The 27758-nt window shown below is 37.3% G+C and overlaps 1 protein-coding gene across 1 annotated transcript; it reads left to right on the top strand.

Moving 5' to 3' along the window:
* Nucleotides 1-24695: 24695 nt before the first annotated feature.
* Nucleotides 24696-27174, top strand: LOC128126316 (uncharacterized). Its single transcript, XM_052764064.1, has 3 exons — nucleotides 24696-25197; nucleotides 26191-26278; nucleotides 26973-27174. Exons 1-3 carry the CDS (start codon nucleotides 24977-24979, stop codon nucleotides 26985-26987), a joined length of 324 nt encoding a protein of 107 aa, XP_052620024.1. The 5' UTR covers nucleotides 24696-24976; the 3' UTR covers nucleotides 26988-27174.
* Nucleotides 27175-27758: the final 584 nt, after the last annotated feature.

Genomic DNA, 27758 nt, shown 5'->3' with positions numbered 1-27758 from the left:
CGTTAATTATAGTGATTTAAATCGGAGCATGACTTAAATGTCATGGCCCGAGTTGTAGCCAGAGTCTCTTGAAGGGAGAGCGTGATTCTATAATGGATTGACTATCCTACACCTTGCTGCTAGCTACAGCGGGACCTGCAGGTCTGCGGGTGCCAAACGTCATACATTATTTTCGACCATTCTTATGTCATTGTAACCAGTCTATAGTATGAGTTTGTGTATAGATCTATACTGGATTGACTATCCTACACCTTGCTGCTAGCTACAGCGGGATCTACAGATCTGCGGGTGCCAAACGTCATTTCTTATTACGACCATTCTTATGTCGTTGTTACCAGTCGATAGTATGGTACAATTTATCACATAATGCCTTAACCTAAAATTCGGTTTAAGGTAAGTAGTACGACAGTAGTCCTTATAAAGCTACGTTTTAGTACTACAATAATTTACCCATTACATATTTTTAGTGATAACCTCACTTAAACATTAATGTACAAACTATATTTTGTTAATAATAGTTACACTTGGGAAAATTACACACTCTTACAAGAAACGAACATTGAGAACAGTTAGGTCTCGGTAGGAGACACCTTCATATACTAGTAGGGATCATAGGGATTCTAGGGTTTTTCAAACACTTACAGTTCATATACACTTTCAATACTTACAATACATAGACTTACAAATTCTTACATACAAATACTTACATACAAATTAAGACACTAAATACTTATGATCTCACCAGCTTCAAAGCTGATACTCGCTTTCAAAATTACTTGTATCCTCAGGTCATCATAGACAGGTACCGATGCAAGGAGAAAGGAAGATGGAGCTTGTTCAAGACTTATCTTTCATTTTGATTTATGCTTTAGTGTTTATCAAAATTTGACAGAACACAATTGTATAATAATTATTTTATTAATGCAATAGATGATGTTGTTGCTTGTTTACTACTTTACATTGTTGTTGATATTATACATGACGTCCTCCACCCCAGAACGTTTCCGCCGTTCTTGGTTTTGGGGTGTGACAGATTGGTATCAGAGCATTGTTTATAGTGAATTAAGTATATCAACCCATAAAAGATATACTAACTATAAATACATAAGGGATTAAAAATACTCTGACCAAGAGTTTATACTTTAAATAATAAAATATTTAAGTAAGTATACGTGCTGCATTCATACAAAAATCAGTGTCACTAGGATAGTACATAAGAATTACGATTGTTGGACAACACAAGTGGGCTTAGAGACATATGGTCAAAACTGGGAAGATATAGCCTGATCGCCTATATTATCCGAGGGTTGACTAGCATGTGCCTAAGTTTAATTGTGTGGTTGCAACAATGCTAAAATCTTACCAACCCTACCACAATGAGAACAATAGAACATAACATTAAAATTTAAAATACTATAGGAGTATTTGGTGTTACTATAAGTACGTTATACTTGAGAACTAAAACGGGATCTTCATTACTAAGTTGATAGTTGCTAAGTGGATACACTAAGGCTATATGTAATTAGGATGTTATAGACTTAGAATCTGTGATAATTTTGCCTTACCCCTATTCTGTGTGAATTTGGAATTAAGGTCACTTATTCGAAGGTCTATCCTGTTTAGATTACACATAGCTGGTATGCACTTCACAAATAGCGATGTAACTAATGAAGGTTTCTAAATAATTATCTAGATAGTTCGTCTAATAATTATTCTCTTACCCTAGATTCTCGCATAGAAAACATAGTTGGACTCCATCCCCTCGGCAACCAGTATCTTCCGAAGGAAGTCATAGCTGGTTGGTTTGGAGAAGAACCAGAGAATGATCATCCTATCCCCTTGAATGATCACCACGATGAAGACTTTTCGTATGATGCTAACTCCGAAGCAGAGGTTGAGAACCTACCCCGAGCAGCTCCCTTTCCAATTCCTAACCCTCGTCCGACTTTTTCATGACCCGACCCTGAGTGAGTAGAATGCTTGGAAACATGGAGCCAACGACAAGATCAGTTTATGCCATTTGATGGCGACCGAAGCTATTACGACTTGAGCAATGGGGGGGGGGGGGGGCTCAGGAGATTGAGTCTTGCCAAATCTTGGTCCGCAGAGTGACCCGAAATGAGATTCAAGGCAGGACAGCCCTACATCAGATTACAGAAATAGTCGCCTATGCTAGAATGCATACCCTCCACACCATTTATCTAGATGATGCTCACGAGAGATTAGAGAGAAACCATGAAACCCTACTGCAAGCACTGGCTGAATCATGGGCCGAAGTCATAGAGCTCCGAGTACGCCATAGGGTGTACGAAAGACACCTACTTGACATGGAACGTCAATTGGCTGAACTAAGAGTTCACCAGAGGGATGACCGTCGCCAGTAGTAGACGCTTTACTTTATTTCCTTATAAAGAGGAATCGTATTTTTCTGTCTATGCCTGTTGTGGCATTTTCTATGAAATTATCTTGTACCGTAAGTACTTTAATTATGTCTTTATGCTGTCAGGAACTATCTTTTGTGGATATGATGTAAGACCTTTACAAGGTCATTTTCTAGAATCTTTACATCGTGAATATCAAAGGTATTGACAGCCGGCTAACTTCTGTGTCATTCTTCATTCAAGTACCCTTATCATTCTTTCATTAGAGTCTATCTGAATCATGCTTTGGTCAAGTCATTGGACTATAGTGATTTATCTCCGGAGACATTTCCAAGTCTCTTTCAGTGGTTGGATCCTGTTATTCACCAACCCATGATACCTCGGCTTGCACAACAAACGTTTTGAGACCATTCTACGAACATACTTCCATTCCGTACTAGGACTGCATCATAGGGATGTAGGTCAAACCTTCGCGAACATACTTTCATTCTTTACTAGGACTGCATCATAGGGATGTAGGTCAAACTTTCAAGATCATACTCTTACTCTTTACATGAACAATCTAAGTACATCAAAGGGCAACCAGAATCGCTCACAAAATCCTTATCTTTTGTGTTACAGAATCATGTCGCCCAAGAAAAACGATCGACCCTTCAACCAAACACCAACTCTTCAGATTGATGCAACTACCTTTCAAGCTGCAGTCTCGGCTGCCGTGTCAGCTATTCTGGCCCACCTTAACGCTAACAACGCGAATGTTAGCGGGATTATTAACAACAATTCCAATCCGAGTAACAATCAAACACCGCAACGAGCAGCAAACTACCACGACACCCCGAGTTCCGAGACGAAGAGTAACAAACAGAAGTTTTGGGATAGAAAGAAGGACAAATTGCGTAAAGGAACGAACAAGAAACAACCACGGGTAACGACCTTCACAACTACGACATCTGTACCTCCTACTACCATCCCTTCGGAAATACCAGTTGTCCCTAACCCAGCCTGACAATATGCTGGAGATCTCCCAAATTGCATCGAATGTAATTATCACCACCATGGACCTTGTCGGGGGATGCAGTGCTCAAACTGCAACAAAAAGGGGCACACCAAACGTTACCGTAAGAGCCTATCAAGACCGATCAACAATTCACCCAACGCCGATGGGAACCAGACTTGCTATCACTGTGGTGAGTTTGGGCACTATAAAAGAGATTACCCGAAAAAGGAAAGAACCCGCGTCCCCATAACTCCTACTCGACGTTTCACTTCCACCACCAATGTGGGTGTTGTCCATATATGTCACCAATGCGGTGAAATTGGACACCTCCAGAAGGATTGCCCGATAACGCAGAACTCTGGCGCAGACGGGAAGATTCTCAGGATCACGGCTGTAGGAGAGCCTGCTCCGGAACCACGTTAATGTAATTAAGGCGTTTCGTTGTAACATACTTATAAACTATCTAGAACTAGTGCAACTAGAGTCTTACCTTTTGCGAGATCATGTCTGTATAGGGAGTCTCGCGCTGCGTATACTTGTCTTTTGTAGTATATCTTATTCACAGCAATAGTCTTGTGGTAAATCTAAAGTTACTTTAACTCTGTTCATGGTTGCACGGTTGTGTTTTGTCTATAAACGTCTTATGTTCAAATCTAATGTCTTTAAGTTTCAGTATGATTCCGACATTATCATACGACTCGATTCCATTTGATCCTCATGAAAACAGGCTTATACGTACATCTCTTTCTTCTAGATCACTTTTCCAGCGATGCCGTCATATCAGAACACAGAAGTACTCATGCCAGGAGTACCTCTTAGTTATTTTCTTTCCGAAGAAATCCCCGAAGTACCACTCGAGCAGTGCGTCAAGTTTAATCCAAGGATTCATGCGATTGATCTACCACTAAGGAAGGTATACATAAGAGTGATATATAATCAAGCTTCTACAGGTTTAGAATTGATGATTCCACTTTAACTTCTTTTTCCCTGATAGGATGTGAGCTTAAAGAAGAATCAGTTATTCGACTACCTTTTCAATCTTAATTATATACGACTCGTATACCCGAAATTGTGATTGTGAAACCATGTATGAATTCTAATATGAACTTCGGGACGGAGAACTGCTTAAGCCTACGAGTAATCACATCGTCATGTGAACAAACTTAGAACCCAGTACGACTCCCGTAAACAGATCGCCCTATAGTTTAACACCTACGGAGATACAAGAACAGTCCGGACAACTTAGCAAACTACACAGAAATAGAATTAGAAGACTAGGTTTCTCACCCTAGAGAACCACGGTTATATTCTTCCAGAGATTGATGGATTGCATCGGATGTGCCTCGGATTTCGAGGACTCCGTCAAGGTTTTTCATTAGAAATCGTTATCTCTGCCTTGTGTAGACAAAATGGTTGAGCAAACGCAAGGAAAGAAACTACTTCCAGGAATGGATCTGAGATCCGAATATCACCAGTTCGAGTGTTAGGGAAAGATGTCTGGAAGACTATCTCCTGAACTCGATGCGGACACTTCGAGTCCGTAGTGATACCCTTCGGATAGGACCAATACGCCCATAGTTTTCATGAGCTAAATGAATAGGGTTACGTCTTTCTTACTAGGATCAGTTCGTCATTCCTCCATGAAGTGACTTACTTATCTACCCTCGTAGTAAGAAGAAAACCCAGGGAAACATTTCCTACAGAGGAACTTTAGCGAAGTTCTCTAGACACGAATTTTGAAATTGAATAGTCAAATTTCTATGACACACTGTTAGTAATGTGAGAAATTATGAGCACTCTTTCAATTTGTCAAAACCATCGAGCATTTATCGACACCGAAGACGCCGACAGTCATTCGCCAAATTCTAGGTCTTACCGACCTACCGTCTTAGTTCATTCAGAACTCCTCGCAAGCTACAGAAACCCGTATGACTTTGACCCAGCAAACGGTGGCCTTTGACTGGGAAGTTAAGCAAGAAAAGGAACCTTTGAAATTCCAAATGAGTGACCAAGTTCTTTAGGATAACTCACTTTGGGAATGGCTTAATATGCTTCGTAAAGCGTGGAACGCTAAATCCAATATAGTTAGGACCTCCGAGATTCTCATCAAAATCGGTCCTATGCCTCGCACAATCTTAAGCTGAAAAGCTTAGCCCTACAATGTTTAAGAATCAAACGAGAGCTGCGCAGTAGAACTAAACCTTCCATCCTAAGATATGCAACATGTGACTCAGCGTATTCACTCGATAGTCAATTCACACGTGAAAGAGTCACACGACTGGCACATAAGAGAATCCTATAGGACTAAGGCATCACGTAATCAGGAAACCCTATCATGCAATTCCTGAAGATCCCTAGCTTATAACTAGCATGTTGTTCTAACATATCATAACATCAAATAACAGTATGTATTTTGGGGTCTACTTACTGGCTCCGGCTGATCTTACACTTCACATCCTTCTTTATTATTATTTTTATTTTTAAAACCATTTTGAAAATCATTTTAAAATCTTCACCTTAGTTTGAGACTGGATTCACACGAGTGTTCCTCTAATTCATTCAAACCAATGCTCTTATACCAACTTGTAACATCCATAAAATTTCATAAAATTTAAAACTTTTTCAACCATTCAAAACCATTAATTATTACAAAATGTTTCCAAAATAGTTTCATATCAGAGTATCCCATAAAAATAAATCATAACAAGTGAGGAAGTGTACGGTCACACTTTCTCCTTCCCGCGAACATCAGAAGTACCTTAAACAATAATCGATAAATGTAAGCTCGAAAGCTTAGTGAGTTACCCCAAAAATACCAACCTCATACAAAACATAACTGTATCATAATAAACAACATGCATACTGAGCCTTCATGTAGCACCTGGTTCCTGGTACGTAAATCTTATTTGAGTATTTCTCTTCTTTTAGCCTTGGACTCGGTGAGTCATAGGTCTGACTCGCCGAGTAGATACGGGACCCGGGTCATGTTTAAGTTGGTGACTCGGCGAGTCCATATTCCGAACTCGATGAGTCACCGCTGTTGGATGAAACCCTAAGTTTCAGGGGTTTGCACCCTATTTAAACTCTCTTTCCGCCCCAATCTCGCCCCCATTCACCCTCAGAGCCCTGTATCTCTCTCTAGCCTTGCTTCCTTGTGAGTTTGAAGTGTTTTTGTGGTGTTCTTGAAGTTTTTGAGGAGAAAGAAGAGTGAATCAAGAAGAGGAGAAGGAGGCCAAGCATCTCTGTGTCATTCCAACGTTTCCCCTGAGGTATAGCTCGTTTCCCCTCTGTTTTTAAGCTTATTGTCCCTTATAGCTCCATTAAAGTCCTCTTTGAGTCATTTCCAAGATTGTGTATGTTTGAGGGTTTGTAATAAGCTGATTGACCTTTAGATCTAGGCATGGTTGAGCTCCAGGAGCTCAGATCTACTGTCTTTTTGGAACCATATTGCATGAAAGCCCTAGATCTACCCCTTTTGGTGCGTTTTGGACTGTAAAACCCTCATGGTGGTCTATTTACACGTAAAGTTGGAAACTTTACGTGATAACCAGGCCCTAGGAGCCCAGATCTATGTATAGCATGAGCTAGATTCAAGCAGAATCGACCATATAGTAATTGCATGGTAACGACTCGGCGAGTCGTTCATCTGACTCGGCGAGTCGGTTCGCGAGTCTCCGAGTTTGTCCCCTTTTCGTAGTGTCGAGTGAGCAGTGAGTCACAGGGTGTGACTCAGTGAGTCGGAAGCTGAACTCATCTATGGAGGAACTCGGCGAGTCAATGCCCTGACTCGGCGAGTTCAAGGCAATCTCCTTAGATCAAGAACAGACTCGGCGAGTTGTTCATACAACTCGCGCGAGTCGCAGCATAAGTGTTCTTCGGATGAAGATGAACTCGGCGAGCTGTTCATACAACTCGGCGAGTCTTAGCATAAGTGTTCATCGGATGAAGATGAACTCGACGAGTTGTTCATACAACTCGGCGAGTAGGATGAAGGACTTGAATATCAGTTTAGAAGGAGAACTCGTCGATTCGTCGCCTAACTCGACGAGTAGAAACAGGATTCAGGACAATCGTTTGGGTAGGGACTCGGCGAGTTGGAAAGCCAACTCGGCGAGTCGGGTCAACTGAAAGTTGACTCTGACTTTGACTTAGGGCATGATCAGGGGTAAAATGGTTATTTTACCCAAAGGACAGTTAGCAGTGTTTGATTGAGTATGTTGTGGGAATTGCAGCCGGAGGATTTCCGGAGCAGCAGCAGTAGCAGTAGACAGTCAGTTCCCGATCAGATCAGCAGCTACTTCGAGGTGAGTTACCTTCCAGTAGCGGTGGGTCTACGGCCACAATGCCAGCCCACCAGTAGGAGTTGTATGTAGATGATTGTCTCCGTGATATTCATCTAGGGATTACTACTACCTGTGTTATGTTTATGTGCTAGTATGATATGATGTCATGTGCTAGTGACAGTAGGGGGAGATAGTCCCCGAGGTATCCGGTCGGTAGGGCCGAAGGGGTAGTCATACCCAGCCATGTTAGATAGATTCTGATATTGTGATACATGTTATGTGGTAGTAGTGGAAGGGAGGAATAGTTCCCCAGCATCCGGTCGAGAGGACCGAAGGGGAGGCCAGCACCCAGATATGCTAGGCAATATCCAGTCGAGAGGACCGAAGGGGAGGCCAACACCCAGATATGCTAAGCAATACCCGGTCGAGAGGGCCGAAGGGATAGGTCGGGCACCCAGATATGCCTGACAATATATGTATGTTATGAGATTATATGGTATGTGGTACAGTGGGGGAACTCACTAAGCTTCGTGCTTACGGTTTTCAGTTTTGGTTTCAGTTACCTCCTCATCTAGGGGAAAGGAGTCGGCGCGATAGCAGCATGTCACACACACACACACACACTCTCTTGTTTCTGCAGTTACGAGTTTATCCTGGGATTGATACTCTGATATTTGATTGATCGAATGTTGTGGTTTTCAATTTGGTTTTCGATGTGAAATGGTTTAATCAAACAATGTTTTAACTATTAATGCTTTCATGTAATGTTTTATAACGAAATTTTTGGACGTGAAAATTGGGTCGTTACACTTCAGCCTGACTGGACCGCCTCGCAGGGGCTACAGTCTATCTAGACCGCTCTCCGAGCCTTCGACATGTTTGGACCACCTCGCGGGGCCTACAACCTATCTGGACCGCTCGCTTGGCTTGCGGCCTGACTAGTGCGCCCCTCTCGGTCTGCATTCTATCCAGTCCGCCCTGGGTATGTTAGCCTTCTGCACACAGCAGAACCACCTCAACTCACCCACAATCACATAATCAACACATAATAATCATACGCTAGCTAGCATGTACAGATATACAGATCTAACAGATCACTAATCATAGCATCATCGTATATACCAAGATACCGATCTAACAGATCACTAAGCATAGCATCATCCTAATTCCAGGATCTAGATCTAACAGATCACTAACATAACATCATCCTATAACCAGGATATAATACAAAAGGGTAGGCCTTGGTGCCTTAGACCCTGTTAATATAGTGAGGAGAACTCACCTCACAATGTCGATTGGAACTGAAATGTCAAACTCCCAAAATACGACTCCAAACACCAGCACCTACAACCACCAATGATCCATTTCTATAAATACCTAATTTACCAAAATAGCCTCAGAAGTCAAACTGGTCAACCCTTGGTCAAAGTCAAAGTCAACAGTCAAGGTTAACAATCCATGTTGACCCGAGTCGTCGAGTGCAGCTTACCGACTTGTCGAGTTCCTTCAAAACTCAAAGAATCGCGGAAAATCCCGGTTGACCCGCTGAGTTTCCAGACAACTCGTTGAGTCCATACAGTGCCCAATATATCAGGAAAACCCTAACTAACTCGTTGAGTCACCTTGCTAACTCGCCGAGTTCATGCAGAATCCAGAAACGGACAATCTTCATCCAACTCGTTGAGTTAACCATGCAACTCATCGATTCCCTTCAGTCCTCTTCTTATTCAAACGTTTTTAAGTTACTCCAAAGCTCCAATTTGTGGATCTAGCTTCCTAGGGTATGGTTTCCACGTAAAGTTGCAAACTTTACTTGCATGCAAGGCTCCATGAAGCTAAAACACTCATAACTAGCCTTAAAAGAAGGTTTTGGACATGAAGGGGGGCTAAAGCTTCATAAATCTTGAGGCTTTATGTCCATAAGGCCTAAAGGAGTCCAGATCTGAAACCAAGCCCTTGTGGCAAGCTCAATTCCGAAAATGACCCCATTTTACACCAAAATGTCCATATTCTAGCATAAAAAGAGATCTAACAAACGAAAGGTCAAGGTAAAGACTTTTTACCTTCAAATGCAAGCCAAGACAATGTAGATACTGGATCTACAAGCTTCTTCTCGCTCCAAGCTTCTTGATCTTCAAGTTTCTTCAACAAATGCACCAAAAACACACTTTAGCCTTTAACACACTCAAGAATAGGGTTTAGATCGATTACGGTTGCTTCTTGCCATCAAAAGGTGGTAAGGAGGCTGGAGGACAGGGCTTAAGGTCCTTTAAATAGGGTGCAAATCCTGAAATTTAGGGTTTTCATGCACAACCTCTACTCTTCGAGTTGGGAGCCTCTAACTCGTCGAGTTCCCTCAATAAAATGAGTACAAGCTTTTAAAAATTATATATGAGAGTCGGGATATTACATTATGTATGGTGTTTATATTTTTTTATAATTACTCAAGAAGTTGATTCGGTTATTTTATAAACGGAAACTTTGAATTCAGCAAAAATAATACACAAGTGTACAATAGTCATATTTATAATCCAACACAACAATTCAGATGTTTCAGCCAAATAACAAGTTAGAAATTTAAACTCTCTTAAAAATTTAGATCATGTCAAACAACTTTTAGCGTAATAAGAATCAATACAAATGCAAATAGAGATTGAAATTGTGAAACTATAAATGAGACGGTGTAGAGAATGTACTTTTATATAAGGTAAGATTAATCCCAAAAATTATAATGGGGTCAAAGCTCATTGGAATACAATGGAAAAAACATGATTATAATTAGGGGCGGAGCTTTAACATATGATTTGGGGGCCGAAAATATAATATGTATAAAAATCGGTAAGCAGGGGGGCCACCACCAAAATTTTATATTTTTTGGTCTAATATGTATAAAATAAAAGTATAGAGGGCTATTTGTAACTAAAAAGCACAACCCCCTTCGCCCTAATAAAGCTCTGCCCATGATTAGAATGAAGAATTAGGTAGATTTTAAGCGTAAGATATATATGAAATCCAATCTTGTTTTTTTTTTTTTTTTTTAATGTTCTTTTATGAATAAATGAAAAACTCTAACATATATAATCATTCATACGATTGTCGGAGTGTATCATACCAATCTAAGATACAATAACACACCTTTCAAAGATGGAGTACCGATGAGGATGGACAATGAATGTGTCAAGCAATGGACGTGGAGAGTTGGTTTTGATATACATGTATTTGTGAAATCAAAGATTGTTTTATTAAAACAAAAAAAAAAAAAAGAGAGAAAACGAAAAAAAGGGCTTTATAAATATATACGTGACTCTAGCATATACTACAAAATTATGTTACATCAATATAAGATACACATGAAACCTAATGAATGAAAACTCGGTTTTGAATTTTTGCATTGACGACTTATCTAGTTTACGTTTTTTCTTTTTCAAATGATAAATCTAATTTATTGTCATTATAAGGATATTTTATGTCGACATGTGACACGTAGATTTGTTTACATGGGAATGCTATCAAGCAAGTTGAAATCAACCAACAAAATAATTACAAGAATAAAATATTAAAAAGTCCAAAGGGAAGAAAACAATAAAACTCAGTTTATTCAATTAACAATAATTCCACTGGACACTTCATCACTTATGTAGTTATGTTGTCACCAATAAAAATAAATTAATCACCGAGCATAAACTTTGAATACAGTGTCTTGGGTGGTTAAGTGGAGGGACACGTCGTTGCAAGCTAAAATAAGTTAAAATTCAATTTGTTAACAAAAAAGAATCTAGTTTTTTTTATAGTTATTATATTAAACATAATAATTTCGATGGGATTCGTTACTTTTTTTTATATATTTTACTTTATAGTTATTATATTAAATATAAATTGTTATTAAGGATAAATTTTTGTATTCGTATAAAGCAATATGGATAAAAATAATTATTAACTTTTATGATTTCTTTGATCTATTTTTTGGTTAGATTTATTTTAATCGTCCATGTTTGATTTGTGAAGAGTTTGAGCAATTCCCAGAGTCAAAAATTATCATTTTTTGTGTTTTAGAGGTTAAGAATCTTCCAACCAACATTCATATTTGTATTGACTTCCTTTTAACATCAAATATTTGTATTGACTTCCTTTTAACATCAAATATGAAAGACATATTTAAAGGCCTCTAGAAAAAGTTATTTTAAAGGTTGGTTGTAATTGAATCACTGTTTTAGTATTAAACAATCATCATTTTGGTGTTATATAGTTCGAAAAGCTGTTAGTACTTAGTATACACAAATTAAACTCATTTCACATAAATTAGGTAAAATTAATCTTATATTAAGCTTAGTCGGTAAGGGCCAAAAAATGGTGTTGTGGGCCCGCCTCCATGTTGTGTTAAGGCTCGTGGCCCCCTCAAAGCAGCTCAATGTGAAAAATGAAATCCAAACAGGTCCATCGACCATTCATAGCTTATATCAAATTTTTAAGTTTTTTTTTTCTTTTTTTTTTTACTCAAAAATGATATGGTTGTATGATGGGAATTTTCTAGCAAATATGAATCGGTGTGGAGATGATAAAACATATATGATGTGATAAACAAAATAATGTGACAGATAAGACTCATATCTACCCATCTAAAAACAATTTTATCTGATGGCTTATTTCATCTCTTTCGATATTGTTAAGGAAATTAAAATAGATAGAGAAGTCATGATAATGAAGATGTGACGGCAATGATAGAGATGTATCTATCATTATACTATAGATTAAATTTATCCACCCTTATTAAAAATTAATTTAACACATTCATATTATAAAATCCAAAAACCACAATAATTTTGAGCAGCATCAGGATATAATACAACTTTTGAAAAATAATATCTTTCACAAGAAAACATAAATAATCAATAATTTATTCCAAAAACAATTATATCAGGATATTTTGAACGAAAAGTTATATGTTTTTTAATGGTTAACACATAAACCCTTTAAATCCTGTGAATAAATTATTGTTTTTACGACATAATTTGAACTCTCAACTAGAGATGTTAAGTATCCGGAAAAACCGAATTGTCCAATTAGATAATTTCCATTGGACTTTATCTATGGTTATTTGGATTTCTTAATTGGTTATGGACATAACAGAATTTTTGTATTGGATTTACGATTTGTTTTGGTTGCTAAAATGAGAATTGAATAGTCTACTAACACCGAATAACAATTGTCTTTATTTATTTATGTATTTTATTTTCGATATAACTACAGTTTTTTTTTTTTTTTTTTTTTTTTGGAAACGGCAAATTTATGTAAAACTGAACCCTGACAAGCAAGAAGCTAAAAACGAGGGCCAGACCAACAGTACATGAAGACAATTATATAGAGGGGAATGGAGAAATATTCCAGTCATCCAGATTTCAAAGAGCACTATTACCTCAACATTTAATCCAAACATACACCATTGATTTAATGTTTTCCACTGCCCTTGCAATTGTGCACGATCTCTCCTGAAAGAGTCTCTCGTTCCTGATTTTCCATAGAATCCAGAGTAGCTCATAACAAATAGCGACAAATCTCGTTCGTTTTTTTGGACATCTGCCCCACGTAACTGCAAACTCAATGATATCTCCCACATTTTGTGCATTGAAATCTTGAATATTACACCATCTTAAGATCTTGAACCTCACCAAAGTGGCAAAAGGGAAACGGATAAGTATGTAATTAACACATTCCAAACCGTTTATACATGATCCACAGTATGAAGAATCGATATTGACACCTCTGCTCGCCAAAGCCAAAGCGGAAGGGATTCGACCTTGGGCTGCCCTCCATATGAACGTTGTGACTTTGATAGGGATTAGTTTGCTCCAGATGACCTTCAATTGCAAAAGATTAGGTATAGGATTTTTGTCGATCTTTCTCCTTAGTAGGCAGACTTTGTATATTCCATCAGCAGCTAATGGACATATAACTTGGTCTGGTCCATCGTTGATGTGCGTGTTTGCAATAACATTGTTTAGTCTTGTCACCTCCTATAAACCATATCCTGTGGGACAAGATTTCCAATCCCACATGACATCGTCACAATGTATTCTCTCACCTACTAAACATCGTTTTTCTGATTCAAGGTTGTACAATTCTGGAAATTTTGTCTTCAGTTTGCCCGCATCATACCACAAGTCATGCCAAAATTGAGTTTTGTCTCCAGATTTTACAATTATATTGAAAACGTTGTAGAATCCAAAACCCATATCCTCAATATCTTTTTTTGTTGCTGCCACATTTTTCCACACACCGGTTACATATTTTTTGGAGAGATAATCAATAGGTTTATTGCGTAAGTTGTGGATTCTAGTAATAACCTTGGCTCAAATTGATGATTCCTCTGTCTTGAGTCTCCACCACCATTTAACTAGGAGGGCAATGTTCAAGGCTTTGATAGATCCCACGCCAAGACCACCATCTTGTTTTGATGTTATAACTTTCTCCCATGCAACCCAATGAATCTTTTTCACCTCATTACTGCCACCCCATAATAATTTCTTGCACAATTTTCACGGGTGTCAATTACCCCGCTGGGGGCTTTGAATAATGACAGGTAGTACGTAGGTAAGTTGCCCAACACCGACTTTATTAAGGTGAGACGACCTCCAAACTAAAGTGTCTTTGATTTCCATTGTGAGAGCTTTGCATGGAACTTGTTGATGACAAGTTTCTAGTTCTTGATTAGGTTCATGTTTTCTCCCACAGGAACACCCAATTAGGTACACGGTAGAGAAGCCGCTTCACAACCAAGTAAACGAGCCCATCTAGTAGTTTCAGAATTTGAGGCACCAACACCAAACACCATTGATTTGTGAAAATTTACTTTAAGGCCCGACGACACATGGAAGAATTCCAGAATATGGGCAAGGTTCTTTAAGTTTGATTTACACCATTCACCCACAAACAACGCATCATCTGCGTGCATAGAACAGGTGAGAACTTATCAAACCATTATTTAGAAGATGTACACCTTTACAAATACCTTTATCACCAGCTGTCTTCATTGCCACATTTAAACCTTCCATTTCGATTATAAATAAGAAGGAAGAGAGTGGGTCACCCTGTCTTACACCTTTAGAGATGCAAAACTCTTTTGTAGGGGCACCATTGATTAGGACCGAAGCACGCAATGATGACAAACATCCTCTAATCCATGATCTCCACTTGTTTCCAAAACCCATTTGTGCGAGAGTGAAGTCCAAATACTCCCAATTCACAGAATCAAAGGCTTTATCAAAGTCTACTTTGAAGAGGAGTAACTTCTTTTTTATGCTTTTCGCCCAACCATACATCTCATTTATGATCAGTGGCCCATCTAATATGTTCCGACCTTCAACATAAGCGGAATGTGTTTCATCCATAATGTTGTCGCAAGCACCTTTGAAATAGTTTTATACATACAACCAATCAAACTGATGGGCTTGTAATCACTAAGGTTAATGGGGTCTTTCACTTTTGGGGCAAGCAAGATACAAGAAGAATTGCAGCCACGAGCGAGTGTGCCCATATCTTCAAAGTGTCTCAAGAATTCCATTATATCTGAAGATAATGTCTGCCAGTAATGTTTGATAAACTTAAATGTGAATCCATCCGGGCACGGTGCCTTATCACCACCGCAAGCACAAACAACAGTTTTAACCTCATCAAATGTTATAGGCACCTCCAGCCTGATGGCTTCCATCATTAAGATGGATTTGAATAAGGGTGTTAATCAATTTAGGCCTTGAAACCTAAGTTTCTTTAAACATTTTATGGAAGAATCGGTATGCCTCAGATTTTATATCAATCACCTCTGTTGGTCATCTATCATTTACCATAAGGCCCGGAATCAAGTTCTTTCATTTGTTTGAGTTTATGTATCCGTGGAAGAACTTGGTATTCTCATCCCCATCAATCATCCATTTTACTCGTGCTTTTTGTTTGAGATTCATCACAACTATCTTCTCAAGTTCTAATATTCTGTTAATCCCCCTACTTCTAGTTTGTAGTTCCATCACAGTAAGAGAAAGATAGTTAGCATCGTTTTCTAGATGGACAATGGATTCCTTAAGATTCATGAGTTCTTGAGTTTCTTTTTTGTTTTTTATGTTTCTCCACTTCCTTATTTCTTCTTTGAGGTGCCTTAGTTTCACCGCAAGGTATGAGTCTGCATTCCCATAGCCATTGAATTCACTCCAAGATTTAAGTACCAGCTGATCCAGACCATCTAACATTAACCATAAGTTGTAGAACTTTAAGGAGGGGGGTCCAAAGTTTTTGAAAGTTGAGGAGAGAGTGATCGGGCAATGATCAGAGAGGTGTCTAGGGTGTGCAGTGGCCACGAGTAATGGGAAAAAAGTAAGAAAATTTGAGCAAGCCAAGAATCTGTCGAGCTTGCTGATTTTTGCATCTACCCTGCTCATATATGTAAACCGCTCCCCGCCCATATTAAAATCGTGAAGCCCTGATTCATGGATAAAGCAATTGAAAGCAGAAGCACTAGCAAGGCAAAACTGAGAATTAAATCTTTCTGATCTTCGTCTCACAACGTTGAAGTCCCCAAAGATTAGCCAAATCCCAGAATGGACTAATTTGATTTAAGATAACTCATGCCACATGACTTTCTTATCAGCTGGCGATTTCGGACCATATATGTTCACAAAAATTGTTTTTCCAGGTATCCCAGACCAAACACCAATAATGATCAGGTAATGTCTACTTTTTATTACCTCAGTTTTCTGAAAAAGCATTGTATCCCATATTGAAATCATCCCCCTGATCTTCCAGTAGAATCTACATCATCAAAGTCCCAGTCTTGAGAGTCCCAACAATCATGAGCATCGACCTTGGAGAAGTCAGTGAGTTGAGTTTCTTGAAGCACTAAGAAATTGATTTTGTGTTGTGTTTTGAGTTTCTTTACCCACCTTACTTTGGCATCCTCCCCGATTCCGCAAACATTTAGTGAAAGAACATTCATTGACAGCGATTTTGATCATCGTTTTCATCCACAAGAGTCGTAAGGATCTCGTCGTCCAACTCAATTTGGAACCCCAGCTCCTTACCCACCATGACTGTTTCAGAAATTTCATTCGGATTAGCACTATCCATATCAGAGTCATTTGAAGAACCGGATATACAAGGGGTTGGGTTGTGATTAAGGTCTAAATTTGGGGGTTCTTGAATATTCGAGAGTGTGTGCACATCAGGATTTTACTGAATCGACTGAGAGTTGAAGACGATTTCTGGGTTACCAGAGTCTTGCATGTCTCTTTTACGTTTCTTGTGATGTATGCCCCAGTTGAAATCATATACGGTCAAATTTGGAATGTTACCTTGGGCTGATTTAAGATGTGGGGAGAAAGGGGTACTAGGGAATGACCCAAAACAACTAGTAGGGATTATAGTGTCCTTAGGCCTAACCATATCAGCTCTTCCTGGATTATTTAATTCCAGTCCACAATTTGCAAAGTCAACAAAGTTCAAGTTGACCGCCTATTTAGGTTGCGCTTCAACATCCAATGTACCTCCAATATCCTCAATATTGGGAACGCCAATCAGCATCTCTATTCTTGGAGTAGCCACTTCATCATTAATTTCATTTACTTCAGTCTCGATATTCACCAATGGTGACATGGAGGGTAATTAGGTGTGTAATTTTGAATCGTCTAGAATCATGTGTTCACCAGAGCTAGTGTCGACTGTTGGTGTTTTCATTGCTATGGTCGGAGGCACCATACTTACAGAGGGAGGATCTTGTAAGATTTCTCCTTCCTCGACATCGTTCACCATTCCATGACCCATGTTTCTGAGACGGCTTCCTCCTCCTCATCATCATCGTTTGATAGATCATCAACATCACTATCGTCCTCTGATTCATCCTCGACTTTGTCGAATGGTACCCGGTGGAACGGGGACCAATCATCTGTATACTCTACTACCCCAATATTATATGTTTTGCCATCAACGATTATGGTAACCTGGTCATTGATCCATGATCTTTGTGACGTAGGAATACCGATCTTTCCCATTGAATAATCTCTCTGTTGTGCGATTTCGTTGAAGGGAGCCACGACTCTACCGGATCTCTTGGCTATAAGGGAGAAATTCCTTTCGTCCCACAATTGCAGCAGTAGACCCAAGACCTTAAGCCATGCTGTTCTTTCATATTGTAGGTCATGTTGGTATGCACGTGCCAACCATTTGAATCAGTCGCTCCATCTGCTTTTATCTTCTAAGAATTCCATTGCAGTCACAGAGCACCCAAAGTCTAATGCCATGTTTAGACCACCAATGTACCTAGTTTTTTCATCCATTAACAGAGACGCCGGAAGATTGCCAATGTGGTCTAAGCTATGATCTTCACCATATAGTACACTTTTTATAGATCCACTTGTTCATGATCGTGTTTGAATTCAAAACAATGTGAGATTGACAGGGCGCAGGGTTCACCGTATGCATGTTGGAGGAGCCGGGTCCCATGCTTCGAGAAGTAACTTGGGCATATGACCTGCCGTCCCTGGGACCAGAGAACTGACGAGGAGGGATAGGAGGACCATGAACCTGTGCACCTTCCAGTGGATTTTGTCGCTTTACTGTTGTTTTCTAGGGTGTTTGGACAAGTTAATAGTCAGAGTGGTACCTCTGCAACCGATGCCATGTAGTTTCTCTTCTAATTTTCGTTCATCTGCCACCCTTTTGAATCTGAAAAAAGCGAAGTTTTGTCTCTTTGTATCTTTCTTCCTTCCCAAATACACATCTACTACCATCCCATGTTTTGCGAATATTTTCCATAGCTCAGATTTCATCGTACCATTTTGGAATCCAGCGACATATACGTTTGTTACTATATTGGTGTTGTCGTTGGATATCGTTGTCTGTCTCTTTCTTCGTACCTCCGTCCATTCGCCAACCCCGCCTTCAGAGAGCATTCTATCGCCTTCAATTTAGAGTTTTGTAACATATATCTTCAGTTATATATCAAGATATTATCATTGTTTTTTAAAATTAAATTAGAAGCCATGTCTTAAATAAAAACCTTAATTAATATAAAATTTAATTCCCAAGTTAATTCCCAAATTAAACTAGGTCCATTAAGATGATTTCAAGCGAACAATTTTGGATATCTAACGTCAAAAATCAAGCTTTGTTAATGTTAAAGTGACACATTTTTTTCTAGAATTTTTCGAATTTTGAAAATCAATCCAACTAAATTATAATTAGTTGGTTCTATAGAGCTTGGATTATTTGGATCCATGTTTTGAGATTAGTTAGATATATGTTTTGAAAACCGAAATTAATTTGGATTCATTTGTTCGATTCAATCTCAGATTGAACTCATTCATTCAAACGAACACCTATACCCTCAATGCTTATGGAGGAGTGCTTTTCAAACCCTTTGATAGCTAGGCCTTTTGGTGCCCAGATGTTACCATACTATAAATATTTTCATATCCTCATGTAAATTCTATTGTTCACATTTAAATTCGATAAAATTAAATCCTGATTAATTCATGTATTTATTAAAAGAAAACATACAACCTCAAGAGATAATTGTTTGATTTTTAAATCAACGATAACAATAGAAATTATCAATTAAAAAACCATTTAAATATCTTTACTACATAATAAAATAGTAAAAAAGTTTTCAAGTGTTATCTTTCTATAAATTTTCGTATCGATTTCCAGCTAAATTCATTTTCATTTTAGAGGTGTTGATTGGGTATATTTTTCGGGGTTTTTTTTGGTGGTTCAGGTTTTTAAAAGGAATAGTAATAACCGATACCCGACCTATATTGCATTTTCAGTATTCAGATTCGGATAGATTGAGTTTTAATTCGGGTGGGTCAGGTATATTTGGATATACCTAAAAATTGTCCATAATCCTTTTTATATATTTGGGTCTCATAAATTAAATGCAAATTTTATGCCGAAGAATTGTTATTATATTGACCCATCTTGTATAATTTAAGTATATAAAAAAACTAATGAATCTTGGGGATTTGAATGGTAAAAAGAATCATATATATATATATATATATATATATATATATATATATATATATATATATATATATATATATATATATATATATATATATATATATATATGATCGGAGGACTCAAAAATTATTGAAGAACGCGAAAACAAATCTTTGCCGTGAGATTGAAAAATAAAATGTTAAAATTTAATTTTATTTATCGTAAAAATAAAATGTTAAGATTTTGGTATTTTCAGATAAAGGTTAAATAAGATTTTGGTATTGTCAAAATAATTTGATTCAAAATTTTATGATTTAAAAATAATATTATTAAAAACTTATGTGAAAGAACAATATTATGATGGTTAATATTTTCTTATTTAAAACTTTAATAATTTACAAACATTAAAAACTCGAATAAATATTTAGTTCAAAAATATAAAAAAAATAAAAAATAAATAAATAAATCAAAACTAAAACTAGAAAAAAAAACACTAGTAACATCAAAGATGTCGTAAAGACATTAAAAAGGTAAAAAAACTAATTTTTTTTAATAAAAAAAACAAAAATAAATAAATAAACCTTAAAACCAAGTGTGTGTGTGTGTGTTACACACACACAATAGCCATTTACCCGCGTCAATCGACGGATGTGGACAATGTTTTCAGATATTAGTTTCTAGAAAGGATTAGTTCTTTTGCGCAAATAATTTATTACATCTAAACAATTATCAATAAGATTCATGCAAATAAAAACGAAATAAATAAGAATTAAAAATGAAAATTTGAGATTCTTTAAAAATATAAATGAATATATAATTTATTGTGGATTATTAATTAACACTTCTTCATACACCACATTTTATGTATAAGCTTCATTGCATTTAAATTGTTCGTTAGCACTTCGATTATAAAACTATCTCTAAGAGCAACACCTTATAGTTAAATATTTTGGATAAGAATCATTGAAATGGCAATTGTATCTTATTTGTTTGAATAAGCCCATTTTTCTAAATAAAATTATTATACATTGGATTATGTTATTTTAAACCAAAATTTAATTAACATGTGAAAAAATTTATAAATAAATAATAAACATGCAATATAATATAAATTGTATTAATGTTGAATAATGAGTCCTACTATCAGATATAAGTTAATTTAAAGGTGTTCGAAACCGGATATTCGAAAATTCAGATTATAGATTTTTAGTATCCAAATTTATGTCCAAAATTTAGGATAATTGAAATTTAGTATATTATGTGTGTCAAACGTAATGATCATCAACCCATATGTCTAAGCTACCTTTCCTTTTTGAAAACGACTATCTATATGTATATCCAAAATTTTGGATATTTTAGAATCAAATTTTTGGATATCCGAATCAGATTTCTGATTTCAAATAATTTTTTAACACCCCTATATACTATAATGCGATTTTGTTAAGAAAATAGTTTGATATTTGAGGCTTCAATAGGTTATTCTCAAAATAAAAAATAAATACACTTTGGTATCAGGGCAAAGCCTTGTTTGTTTTTTCAAGTGGTCAACTTCTAAGTAGGGGTGTTCAAAAATATCCGCATCCGAAAATCCGATCCGAAATTATCTGAAATTTCGGATATCCGGTTTTTCGGATTCGGATACGGATAGTGAATTTATAAAGTTTCGGATATTTCGATATCCGATATCCGAAAAAAAACATTTTTTCTTTATTTTTTAATATTTTAAAATGAGAAATTAGAAACATTGACATGCTTACTGGACTAATGTTCCCCACCATTTACAACTTTTTCGTGACTATTCTTTCCAAACTTTTATTGCAAACATTTCCATTTACAATCGTTATATATTTGTTTGTTATAATGCTGGTTCGTTGGCTTATAATAAAAAACTATTAAGTAAATGCTACATATATTTATTTGTTGCTATCGATATCCATCTATGTCGCAAGATTTAACATAGTTGCTATTATTAATTTTAAGAGTTGATGTGATTTTACGGATTGGATGTTCAAATGTGAATATTTATTTAAAATTAATGGAATTCGGATATCCGGTTTAATATCCGAATCTGTATCCGAAATTTCGGATATCCAAAATTCGGATATCCGAAATTTTGGATACGGATTCGGATATCGAAAATCAACTATCCGAATTCTCGGATATCCGAAATTCGGATATCCGAATTTTCGGATATCCGGTTTTGAACACCCCTACTTCTAAGCAATAGACATATTTATATAATATAGTTTAGTAGGTAATAAAATACAATAGATAGTTACAATCGCCAAGTTGCTATTAGAAAATTCGGTTTTCTACTACCAAACAACATATCATTCCATTTAACTTACATATAATAAAAAAACGAATAGATATTGAGGTAAAAACCCGATCGTACTTGACTTATTTTGTCCAAAAGAACAAACACTCATGCAAATGAAATGTATTTTTTTTTTCGTATTTATGCAAAAAGACAGTTCTTTCGAAACAACCCATTGGCTAAAACGTTGAGTACACAAAAATCTTGTAGACTAAAATATGTAACGTTTATACAAATGTGATACTAAGGGCATCCACATTCCACAATGAGGGTCCAAGGAAAAAAAATGTGTTCATAACTTTTCGAAAGCATCCTTGTAGAATGATATCGAAACACATATAAAGTGACAAAAACAAAGTTGCAATGCAAGGTAGGAGGCCAAGAGCCAAGACTTCATAACGAGTTAGAAAAAAATGGTTAAGATAGTCTTCTAAATTGAAACGAAAATGAGGAACCTAACTTATTACATATATTAAATGAAAGGACTTGATATTTATAGTGTTCAAGTTTTTTCTCCATTATTTATTGGCTAAATGGATGATAAGAAGCATCTTTGGAATTAGATCTCTCACACCATGTGATAAGTAGTAGGGGATGGTACACATTTCTTCCTAAACACCAAACCAATATAAATTATGGATTACTATTGGCAAAAATATTTTATATACTCTGCATTAATGGTAAATATTATCAATTGGGATAGTAAGAAAAAAAACCAGAGTTGCACAATTTGAATATATCAAATAAAAAACTATAAAAACGAAAATTTATTAAATCAATGTAACCTTAATTCTCTTTACCAACAACACATAAAAGAATATAAACAGATGGTTAAATGCAAGAAACAATGATATCCTACTTCAATCTATTTCTATTACAACATTATACTCTCAATTTTTTTTCTTAGTAAACCATTATTTTTTTTAAAGCAACCACCCGGTTGTAGCAATCTAAACTCAAAATATATGTTAAGCCAATGTTCTTTTTTCATATTTAGACACATTTATTTGAATTTTTTTGCTATTGACTAATACCAATAATTTTGCATCATAGTTTTGTATGTAAGCCAGTATAGACACCATTTTCATTTTAATTAATCAATCAATGTTATACACCAGAAGTTGAAAACAAATAAAAATGGCAAAATAAATATGGTTGATACCTTTTAGAACGATTATGACTATAAGTTACTACACCCACTTTAGCCTTGCTTCTTCTTATACCACCCTCCTCAAACCTCATCTCTGCAAATCACACAAGAGTTGGTTCTAATTTCACTAAGGTTTTCACCAAACATTTGAACTTAACAAAGCAAGAGCAAGATCATATATCCAAAGTGAACAATTAAATGGAAGTAATACATTGAAATTTCTTGCAATTAGCCAAAAAAAACTATTGACACTATAATGAACAATTAAATGATAATGTATTGCTATTTCTTGTATTTAGCCAAAAGTAAGAAGTTAGCATAATTAGATGAACACTTCCATAGTAGCAACAAGGCAAAGTATAATGATGAAAACCACAACATCATACTTTGCTATATTTTTTAATCTTGAACATGTCTGATGTAACATACACGTTCAGTTATCGTGTATTGCAAATTATAAAAGTGAATAATATTATGAAATATTATGTGAATTTGAATGTTGAGTTCTAACAGATGGTTTTTACTAGAAATGAAGTAAAAATAATACTTAGAATCATTCAGAAAGTATTGAAAGTCTTATGAGATTCCAGTCAAATGCCAAATAGTGAAATTTAGCGAAAATATAAAATCTGAAATAAGTAAAAATTTATTATTTAAAGTTGTAAAGAATCTCATTAGAAGCATTTAGGCGAAAACTTCATCGAAATCCGAGTTATAACGAAAAAGTTATGACCAATTGAAGATCCGCGACAAAACCGAAACGATGCCGAAGGACGTAAAATTGAGTTTTTGATAAACTACTTTTTAGCCTATATTATCTAAATGAAAGTCGTAGTACTCGTTAAACTGGGAATTTTCATAAAAAGAACGTCCAAATCTGACTTCGTATGAGGAAGTTATGATTTTTCTAAGTTTCGGTATAGCAGCAGACATCTAAAAACTCGAAATAAAGATATAGTGACTTTTAGCTGAAACAACCTAAACGGTAATCGAAGGTCTTGTCAATAGTAGTACAACGGTAAAAAGACAGACGAAAACGGATGTCGGATGAAGAAGTTATGAATTTTTAAATGGTTTACCAGTCAGGGTCTGTTAAAAATAATAATATTAAAAATAAAGTAAAAATTAGCCAACGAAGTTTAAACAAAAGTTGTAGAATATATTTGTAAAGCCCCGTTTATTTATTAAGTCAATAAATAAAATAATGAGCGAATAGTAACCCTAAAATAAATAATTATATATCAATGGATGGTTTCAAGGGGCTAATTGTCATAAATTTAGAAGTGGAGGGCTGAAGGGTAAATTCTGGAACTTAATTGGAGAGATTTTGTCAAAAAATGGGAGGTTTTGTAAATTCTGGATTAGCTTTGTAAAGATTTTAGAAGATAGGGGCTGTATTGTAAATCTCGGATCTGGTTTGTAAAGTAATTAGTTGGCAGGGGTTGAAAGGGAAAATATAGGATTAAGTTTGAAGAGAGGGTTATGGGGAGGGGCTATTAGTGCCATTATGGCAAACTTTTATGTGGAGCGGGTATAAAGGGTTAAGGAAACTCTAACCCTAACTCATTTTTCTCCAGCCGTCATGGAGCCTCCAGCCGTCACCACCCTTTCCACCCGCCATTACCCCACCTTTGCTTCCTCCGATCTCCGGCGTCGCAGCTCTCCTTTCCGTCTAAGTCGCATCCATGGCTGCCGGCAACGACGAGAGCTACCGTGAAATGAAGTCTTGCGTGTTGCTGCCGCCGAGTTCCGTTAGACTGCCATGCGGTAGTCACCGCCACCTTCCCGCTGTACTCTCCTCCTTCTGCTCCGTTGTCCGTCGCCAACTCCGCTCCGAGTGGCGGACCAATTTATTCCGGCTAGAGTATGCCGCCGTGTGTGCGTGTGAAGCTGTCACAAATACTCTCTTCTCCATGCTTTCTGGACGTCACGAATCCCGAATGCTACCGTCAACCGTCGTGTCGTCGCTTGGTTGCTGCCGCCATCCTAGATTCGTGCTATCACCGCCATGAGCCACCAGGTGTGGCTGGATTTATCTCGCAAACGGAGGTGTTTGAGTGTGTCTCCGTTATTATGGCGTGTTATGTGTGAGTTATGTAATCGGAAATTCATGGAAAGCCCACCACCACCACCGCAAGGTGGTGGCTGCCACCATGGTTGGGTGTATTTTCTTTAGTGTGTGTGTGTTTGATTTCGGATCTTGAGTTGTAAATTGTAACATGAATGGTATAATGAAAAGAAATTGAAAACCACCACCTTAGGGTGGTGGCTGCCGCCTCCCGCCGCCGTGTCGGGTGGCGGTGTGCCTTGTCTCGATTGTGTTGATTCGTTTGGAGGGTTTGAAACCCTAATGGGCCCAAGGAAGCCCTAATGGGCCTAATAAGACTTAATGGGCTTAATAAAACCTTAATGGACCCTAATAAAACCCTAAGGGGCTTAATGACATTCTAGTGGGCACCAAATAAAGCCCTAATTGATCTAGAAGCCCAACAAGTTAATAAATGGGTTAGTCTTTGGGTTGGAAAACACTAATGTCAATTAAACTCTAATTTTTGAGAATTAATTGGGAAGCACACGAGAATTATTTAATAACTTGAGATATTAAATAATAAACTTTGGCAAAGATTAATCTAAGCGATAATGGACTTAATGGATTAAGTCTTTAATGGGTTACATTATTTTATGGGAAACCCTAATTTCACTTGGGTTTATTGTTGGGCCTTCCTTTTGGGCCTTGATGATCGGGTTATTAATGGGCCATCCAAAGTCAAGCAATTAGACTAGAATAATTTAATGGGCTCAGGGTAAGGCCCATGTAAGGGCTTGGGCCCAATTTGGAAAATTGGGCCTTAATGATTATATGATGTTGGGCCTTAGAATGAGACTATGTATAGGCCCAGGCCCAATTTGGAAAATTGGGCCATGTGTTGGGCTTTGATTTCCTAGTTGACTTTGGGCCTATGGGTTGGGCCTTGGGCTTGAATAAGCCAAGCTTGGGGTAATGTAATTATCCAAAGTAAGTGTTTATGGTTATGTAGTGGGACCCAATAATTAATTGGGTGATGTTTTGATATTGACAGATCGGGAATCTGTCACCTAGCAGCTGGGGTTGAGACTGCGGGACTTCAGCAGTGTGGGATTGTGTCTACGGGACTTCAGCAGTGTGAGGTGAGTTACCTTCCAGTAGCAGTGGGTCTAAGGCCACAATGCCGGCCCACCAGTAGGAGACGTATGATAGATGATTGTCTCTATGATATCATCTAGGTTTGCTACTACCTGATATGTTATATGTGATAGTAGTAGAGTTCGGTTGTTAGGACCGGAGGGTAGTCAGACACCCCAGATACGTCTAACAGTATGTGATGTTATGTTTATATGCTAGCATGAGCTGTTATATGAGTTTGAGGTAGTAGGAGGGGAGTAATCCCCGAGTTCGATTGTTAGGACCGAAGGGTAGTTAGACACCCCATATATGTCTGATAATATGTTATGCTATGATATGTGATAGTAGTAGTAGTAGGGGGTGAAATAGTCCCCGAGGTTCGGTCGTTAGGACCGAAGGGTAGTCAGCACCCCAGAACAGCTTGACATGGGTAGTCAGCACCCCAGAATGGTTTGACACGGGTAGGACGGCACCCCAGAATGGCCGCATGGGTAGTCAGCACCCCAGAATGGCTTGACACGGGTAAGACGGCACCCCAGAATGGCCGCATGGATAGTTAGCACCCCAGAATGGCTTGACACGGGTAGGTCGGGCACCCCAGGAATGCCTGGCAGTATGTATGTTATGTGATTGTATGGATGTGGTATGATGAGGGAACTCATTAAGCTTCGTGCTTACGGTTTTCAGTTTTGGTTTCAGGTACTTCGTGTTTAAAGGAAAGGAGCCGGCTTGATCGCAGCGCATCACACTATGGTTTTCCGCACATGAGATCTTTGGGATTACACTCTGATGTTGTTTTATGATAAAGCGTTTGATTATTCCTACTTGGTTTTGACATGACATGGTATTGCATATGTTTTTATCACACTGTTGGTTTTATAATGACGTATTTAAAACGAAATTTTTGGCCTGTATTTTTGGGATGTTACAAGTTGGTATCAGAGCCTTGGTTTGAGGGATTCGGACATACTCTCGGGTGTGTCTGAACTCAAACTAAGGGCTTGGTATGAAAGTTTTCAGAAGTAAAACCATTTTATAAAAGGAGTTTGAAAAGAATCTGAAAATAGAAAAGAACTTTGAGAAGAACAAAGTGTGTGATGCATGCAATCAGCTGAGTTCAAGTAAGTTTTCCCCAAGATACCCATACATGATATGATATGATATGATTATGAGAACTGCATGCTAGATTAGGGCTAAGGATCTGGGAGGATGCCTTATATGCCTATTGTATGTGCTTGTAGACTTGCATGCTAGTACAGATCAGTCAGTGATAGGATAGCCTATTTAGGTTATGCCTGATTGTACGAGCCTTTGAATTGCATGTGCAGATTCCTGATTAGAGGATAGAATGATTTGATTGGAATATGATGGTTAGAGTTTCCACTGTCTGAATGCTGCTTGCTTTGTGCTTTGTGGGACTTTTAGTGATGTGAGCTAACTATTAAATGAATATGCTAAGTCACATGTGGCACGGGCTGGATAATC

The sequence above is a fragment of the Lactuca sativa genome, chromosome 5 (genome assembly GCF_002870075.4).
Source record: "Lactuca sativa cultivar Salinas chromosome 5, Lsat_Salinas_v11, whole genome shotgun sequence".
Taxonomy (NCBI): domain Eukaryota; kingdom Viridiplantae; phylum Streptophyta; class Magnoliopsida; order Asterales; family Asteraceae; genus Lactuca; species Lactuca sativa.
Note: the sequence above shows the minus strand (reverse complement) of the source record. Positions and strands in the feature narration are given on the sequence as shown.

Excerpts from the sequence above, each read along its gene's own strand:
- LOC128126316 (XM_052764064.1), top strand. The coding sequence starts at position 24,977 with ATGCCGCCGTGTGTGCGTGTGAAGCTGTCACAAATACTCTCTTCTCCA. Across the intron at positions 25,198-26,190 it reads GTTATTATGGCGTGTTATGT|ATCGGGAATCTGTCACCTAG; the intron begins GTGAGTTATGTA and ends TGATATTGACAG.